Here is a 7,693-nt window from a genome sequence, read left to right as displayed (position 1 = left end):
TACACTTGGTCAGTGACTATACAAGGCAAGGATGTACATGGCATTTGTACATTTGACAGATGCTAGTTAGGGATATCTGTTGAAGGACTGTAGAACATACGGTATATTCACTCATGGAGAATGGGGTGGAAAACATGATGGTCTGTCTCTGTCTCCATAACCGACATTGCAATAATAGAAGAAACTCTATATTTTCATGGAGTCAGTTCTTGTGCCTCTGGGAGCATGTCTTCCTGTAGATATACTGCACTCCCGCAGACACGAGTTATTTTTAACCTAACAACTTCCAGAGAGCTCTTAAAGTGTAGCTGCCCTGGTGCCTTCCAATGTAGGGTATAATTGAGGATGTGTATTGTGTGTCCTCTAGCTGTGTGTGTGTGTGTGTGTGGGGGGGTGCTTGCGTGCATATTTTCTCCATTTTACAGAATACAAACATTTATGCAATGCACGCCCACACACACATTCTATCTTTATAGTTTGTCATATGCTGGTGTCACACAAAATAGCAGATCTATCTGTATGTCTGACTGTATGTTTCTCCTCTCTACGTAAAATGTACCTGACCTATGAAATACAAGGGATTTATACTGTCAAGGCATTTAACCTTTTTTAATTAATTCAACTATCCTAATCTGTCTTGTGTGTTAATTATACAGTGCAGGCACTTTTTTAATTAGGTACTGCCCAATCTCTAATAAGCTTAATTAGTCTAAGCACAAACTCTGTGCCTGCATGTGGCCCTCTGTCACCTTTACCACTATATATTGTGCCAATATAGAGAAAAACAGAGGAAGATAGTATTGAATAAAATGTCATACTTTGCTTGTTCATGTTTGCCACCTAGAGTATAGTCATGTTGCCATGTAGTATGAACTATGATCTGTTCAGTACACATTTGTATGACAGATACTGTACAGTATGTGCAAACGTTTCTCTGGGTGTGTGTCACAGTGCATTTAATGCAATATTAACACAAGTATAACACCAGTAAGACGCCCTGAGGGGTCTGGGAATGCCTGTATGGACCTTATTTTATTTTTGTACGTTTTTGGGCCGGGTATGGCATAAAATGTGTGCTAATTAGTAAGGCCAGGCGGGGCTTTGGGCCAGCCCAGTTAGGGCCCAGGTAGGGCTGGGCCTTAATTGTCGGGCCTGTTGAGAACTCTAGTTTTCACCGGCTGCCGGGCGCGGCTGCGCTACTAACTTTGGGGCAGGCCCGTCTAGAGTTTGAAGTCAAAAGGGAGACATCGAAGAGGAATGACGGGTGGAGAAGGATCAACATATGGAATGTCAGAACAGGTCAGCTCCATACAGTATATGGAGATCCAAGGGTTTGAGGTCAGATGTAGAGTTGCTGGCTGGCTCCATACTGTACATGCAGATCTAGGTGATGATCCAGTCTTCTCCATGTATGGCTATCCAGGGTTTGATGAGGTCATTGTCTTCATATATGGAGACAGCCATATGTGGAGCGTGTCACGGGGAGTGACGGACTGACGGACATATATGGTGGCATGACGGACGGACGGACAGACTGACGTACTAGGCTGACAGGTTTAGCAGGTTTGCATAGTAATCCTGCGACCTACTGTATGGTTGCAATAACTATAGGTTCGGGCTGCTACGTGACCCTCACACCTGCCTATATACTGTATGGGCATATCAGGCTGGTTTATGATTATGTCTGAGTCAGAGTGACTGCGGTCTCTCTCTTTCCTCTCGTTAATACCACGTTTTCTATTGAGTATACATTTTGATTAGCCTCGTTACAAGAAATATGTGTCGGGCCCAGCCTTATTCACATACTGTAACACCACAGTATGAACTATTTTATAATCTAAATATTTATGTGATGTATTTACCCTTTAACCACAATGATTAGTTAGTGGGTAGAGAGGGTGACCTAAAAAAGAAACGAGACATCTGTTATTATAGTTTTCAGCTTTCACACAGCTCTCTCTTCTCCCTCCTCCCAAACACGCACACACACACATCAAAGAGAATGTACAGTATACTTTCCACCCCACACGATAGTGCACGTGCGCGCGCGCGCACACACACACACACACACACACACACACACACACACACACACACACACACACACACACACACACACACACACACACACACACACACAATGGATTTACATATTTCTGAAGCTTAACAGCCCACATGCTCTTACTGAGAAGCAGGGGCCGCCTTGCAGTAACTGTGCAGACTTCTCTAAACAAACAATCCAAGGATAGAATATCCATGGCCCGCCTTTCCTGACCAGATGTGATGTGACGTCAAGCAGGAGGTAAGAGGGGGGCCTGCTGTAAGAGATCCCCACATTATAGCAGAGAGCAAGAGGCAGAGGCCGCCGCCTCCAACCACCCCCTTCCTTTCCCACAGTCAACAGGAAGACCAGGCAAAGATTAAGATAGACTGCAGCCCACAGAGAGAAGCTAAACACGCATACTGCAGAGAGGAGGACAAAGAGGTCCCAACAGCTGCACACACCAGACAAAGGGAAGGGATAATCACAGAGAAGGAATGAACAACAATCAGAAAGAAGTGAAGAAAATCCAGTCAGTTTATCTGCAAAAGATAGAAAAGTTAAACCAGGGATTAAAACCGGACAAGAACATTTGGAAACCAAAAGAGGGAGACTTTTTAAAGCAAGCTGGCATGGAGAAGCTGCGGCAGCCTGCCATGGCTGGGCAAGTATCTAAAACGTCGGCACAGAGACTTAGTAGAGACCTGACCTGCTCCATCTGCTTGGATCTATTCAAGCAACCGGTCTCACTGCCCTGTGACCACACTTTCTGCCAGGGATGCATCGCTGGCTACTGGGCTGGCCCCCGGGGAGGAACCGGCTCCTGCCCCCAGTGCCGGAAGGTGTACCCTGGACAAAGCTACAGGCCCAACCGCATTGTCGCCAACATTGTGGAGAGCTACTGCCAGGGCCTGGAGGAGAGCGATGCTGCAGGCCGACTAGGAGATCCAGCTGTTGTGGAGAGAGAGCCTGCCCCAGTCCCACACTGCAACAGGCACAGGGAGGAGCTGAAGTTGTATTGTGAAGAAGATCAGGAGCTTGTATGTCTGGTTTGTGGTCTCTCCCAGGAGCACAGGAACCACACCATGGTGTGTGTCCAAGAGGCTGAGCAGAGATACAGAGTAAGCATATCTGTTTTCTTGTAAAATTGGTATTTGTATGGATTCTTAAGTATAGCCTCCTAACCCTCAACTCTGTCAGTGGACTTAAAATGTCCTCTATAGACAGAATACAAAAATATGACAACTCTTTTAATTTAATTATTGTGGTTCAGCATCCTACTTTGTGATGTAACATAATACTCAAAATAAAAGTCCTGAACAAATTCATATTCCCTCTCTGAATATTAATTGGGGTAAAATACAATTAAATTATAATTGGACTATATTTTGTTTGGTCTATAGGCATCTCTCAACAGCGCCATAGACTCACTAAAGGCTGAGCTCAACACAGCCTCGCAATGCGAGAGGGAGACTGAAGAAGAGGTCCGAAAACTCAAGGTGAGTGGAAAGTGCCTCACATGCCAGCACATTCACACTTTTTAAAATGCAAAATTCTGAACTTTATTTACAGTCAATCACCATTAACCATTGGAATTGACTCTTGTGTCACGCAAAATATAGAATAGCAAATGGCAGTCTACTTCGTCATACAATAGGCTATACAGCAAAATAGCCCATCTATAAGCTGAGAATCTTTCTTTTTATTTCCCCCAAATAGAGACACCGGGTTAATGTGGTTAAAGCAATATAAAAACAACATATTTGCAAGTGAGTGATTGCACCATTATGTCAGAAAGCTGCAAGCTGGTAATGGTTTACAAAGTGGAATCAACATGACTCAACTCTTAAACTATGTGCAACAGTGCAATCTCTGCAATCCTGGGTAAACAGCAATGATCAGCCCTGCTAAAACTGACCACTCCTTACACCCACTCAGGAGCACACAGCGGATCTAAAGCAGCGCATTGAGGCCCAGTTCAGCGACCTGCACCAGTTCCTGTACCAAGAAGAAAAACTACTACAGGTGAAGCTGAAAACTGAGGAGAGAAGAGAACTGATACGCCTGGATGAGCACAAGGCCTTACTGTGTGTGGAAATATCCCGTCTGCAGAGAGCTCAGCATGAGATAGAGGACAAGCTGAAGGAACTGGACCCGTTCTCTTTGCTCCGGGTGAGAGCCAAGATCAAAATGTCACGCTATTCATCTCAAACATTTTATATTACAAGGTATACATTTAATCTGGCAGTGAAGAGAAGGAGGCCGGTGCCAAATATAGGACTAAGATAGTTGGTTTCATATTAGGCATGCTCCATGGAGTCACCAAAATTATGTAACAAAGAAATAAGCAGGCATTAAGGACGTTTCCCATCCATAATTCGTCTGTCTTCACGACATGAGATTAATAATTTGTCTTTTATCTGGCATTTATTAACAACTCAAGTTATATAGAAGAAACAAAAAACCTTTGATCTGAAACACGTTTTTGATTGTCTACTTGGTTCTCATTCAAAATGTTTTTATTTCAAGGACCACCATTCACTGTGGAACCACAAGGCTCCATTTGGTTCCATTTATGTGGAACCCCCTCAATGAACCAGATGGTCCCTGGATCCCACTTTGAGAACCACTGGTCTACTATATAGGCTACCAAAAACACAGTAGAGCCATGAGAAAAACAGACAATGTGACGTAATGAGGCACAATGTGACGTAAATTGTCCCTTCATTGTCAATGGCGTTTACAAAACAAACATTGAACTGAAGACAAACATTAAACCTGTATATAGGAGGGGCTAGCACCACCCAAAAAACACACTTTTGTGAAGTGAGCGGCGCTCTTATCATCATACATCACATTCGATCTGTGCTCAGCCAATCAGCTGTGCACATTCCTTGCTCATACAGAAACACATGTATACACACAAAGCTGTGCATACAGGGCCGGCCCTAAGCAACTTGGCGCCCAACAAGTTTCAAAGGGTCATATCCTTTTCAAATATTTTCCAATTTCAATGAACAATACATCATATGAAAGTTTACATTCTGTAGTTTCATAATGTATAGAAAGCATGACCATGGCCCCATTGACCCCCCCTAACTGCCGCCCTAACTGCAGTAAGATTTTTAGATTAGATTAAATTTATTGTCACTGTACAGAGTACATACATACAAATACTTAGACAATGAAATGAAGGGTGTACAAAGAGTGCACTGAGCCGCTGCAACTAAGGATATGCAGCAACTGCCGCCCTAGGCCACGGCCGCCCTAGGCCATGGCCTATATACGAGCCAGCCCTGTGTGCATACATTTGGTTAAAGGTATATACCTAGTCTGTGGCATTTGTTGCTAATGTAATTAATGCCCCCCTTTCCCAAAAGTAAGGAAAAATACAGAGATATTTTGTTTTCGTCTGTTTTGTATTGTTGCTCCCCATCCCCTTTCCCCAAGAGGACCACAACGGAAACAAGCCAAGGCTTTCTTGTGACTATCCTTTTGAATGTATTTTCAATAAAGTAATCAATCAATCAATAGATACTATAATAATAAGTACTAGGTATAATAATTACTTAAGGTTTGGGTTCCTACTTCATAGGAACAGAACTAGCTGTTGATAACAATGGACTTTGGAGGAAGCAAGAGGCCGAGGGTGGAGCGCAGGCAGGAATTTTGCCAGTGATTTCACTCCTCGATCCAAAGGATAAGAAGCTTAGTGCAGATGTAGGCTCCGGCTGGGATGTGGGACTTTCCCCTGGCCAAGAGGAGATCCCACAGGGAGGGAGAGCATGAGCCCAGGCACTGATGTAATGTGGAAATTCCCTCCTTTTAGACACTAACTAATCGACAGTCTTTCTCCTTTGTTTGTTCTGTATCTTTGTCCAGAGTATAAAAACCCTGCTCCAGAGGTAAGGCATGGTTTTGATTTCACCACACACAGCAGAGCACATTATCCCCGTTACCTTCCCGATCCGTTTTTGATTGAAAACTATGTTGTTTTTCACAGGCCATCACTTAAGTTTGAGAAACCTACACTTACTCCTCCTAGTCTGTGTGAAGGTCGCTTTGCAGGGCCTCTGCAGTACAGAGTATGGAAATCCCTGAAAGGAAGCATCTACCCAGGTACAGTATACAAGAAACTACATACACAGAAGTAACCACTTGAACCTCTTGCGTTCATTTTCTGTCAACATTGGGCCAAAATAGCTAATTTAGTTCACGCTGCACTGCAATGTGACATATTGTGAACTTGTAGACAATTTTTGTTGATTTGGTGTAGACTAGGGGAAAAGGAGGATGGAAAATATAGAGCCCCAGAGGACAATAGCCAACTAAGGTTTAAGAGGTTAAACATACAAGTTGACAGATTCTTAGCATTGAGTATTTATATATGTAGAATCTGACAGTGAAACAATCAGCCTAAACAATTGCTTCTTCTTTGTGTGCCCTCAGTACCAGCAGCCATCACATTTAATTCCAGCACAGCCAACCCTTGGCTCAGTTTGACCTCCTCCCTCACTTGCGTTCGCTACCAGACCTTCAACCATGCAGTGCAGGACAACCCCCACAGGTTCAACGCTGCCCTATCTCTTCTAGGCAGCCAGGGATTCACCCACGGGCGACATTATTGGGAGATTGAGGTTTACAGCAGCACAGTGTGGACTGTGGGGGTAGCTCGGGAGTCAGTGTCCAGGAAGGGAGTGATCAAAGCCTTGCCTGCAAATGGCTTTTGGACTCTCTCCCTCTCCTACGGAGTACAGTACATGGCTGGCACCTCTCCCCCTACCGTTCTCTCCCTGGAGCAACCTTTGGCTAGGATTGGGGTGTATCTGGACTACAAGAGAGGGCTGGTGTCCTTTTATGATGCAGGCAGCATGACTCACCTCTACACCTTTCGGGAAACCTTTTCAGAGACACTATATCCATACTTCAATCTGGGCTTCCTGGACAAAGTGCATGAAAATGAGCCTCTCAAAGTGTTTCTGCCAAAAATCTGAAATTTGTGCCTCAAAGGCTTCAGGCAAGCAACAAGTTGCAAAATGGAAGTAATTATGCAATGTAAAATATAAAGATTTGTATCCGACAAATAGCAAACTATTCATCTCATCAATAGATTTTAACCAAAGTTTTATCAAATGGATCTACTGGCACTTAACTTTGTGGTTTTAATTAAACAATTAAATTCAATTAAACAGAAAACCTCTGTTTAGTTGAATATTTGATATTTTGAGGCAGATATGAAGTGCTATGCTCATTTTTATAGCCTTAATTAACCTCCATATATGTAGAATATGATGTATTCCATATAATAAATATTTTTCATTAAACACTGTGACTTGTATTTTTTTGTATAAATACAGTACATGTTTTATTCCTTTATGTATTCACTCGCCAAAGATCAAAAATAGTTATAATAGTGAAGCCTCATCTGTAATTAACATAAAAATAAATGTGTGTGATAGCATCCAAAAGACTGCGTTTAGAGGCCTGTTTATGGGATTAATTACCATAGTATTTGAGGGCTAATAAGGCTGACAAAACAGGAATTGTTTCTTTTCCAGATTGACATGATGAAAAGCAAGCAAGAGAGATTCTGTTGTTGGAAATTCAATGAGATTTGATTTATGTGCATACACATTAAGGCTCTATTCATAT

At 42.9% G+C, this 7,693-nt stretch overlaps 1 protein-coding gene across 1 annotated transcript; it reads left to right on the top strand.

The window, feature by feature from the left end:
• Nucleotides 1-2,327: 2,327 nt before the first annotated feature.
• Nucleotides 2,328-7,365, top strand: trim69 (tripartite motif containing 69). The gene is made up of 6 exons (XM_083793607.1): nucleotides 2,328-3,162; nucleotides 3,445-3,540; nucleotides 3,980-4,213; nucleotides 5,924-5,946; nucleotides 6,045-6,160; nucleotides 6,491-7,365. The coding sequence occupies exons 1-6, from the start codon at nucleotides 2,539-2,541 to the stop codon at nucleotides 7,033-7,035; spliced, it is 1,638 nt and encodes a 545-aa protein (XP_083649733.1). The 5' UTR covers nucleotides 2,328-2,538; the 3' UTR covers nucleotides 7,036-7,365.
• The last annotated feature ends 328 nt before the right edge of the window (nucleotides 7,366-7,693 follow it).

The sequence above is a fragment of the Protomyctophum parallelum genome (genome assembly GCF_964188405.1).
Source record: "Protomyctophum parallelum genome assembly, chromosome: 21".
NCBI lineage: Eukaryota > Metazoa > Chordata > Actinopteri > Myctophiformes > Myctophidae > Protomyctophum > Protomyctophum parallelum.
The sequence above is the reverse complement of the archived record's forward strand: the minus strand, read 5'-3'. Positions and strand labels throughout refer to the sequence as shown.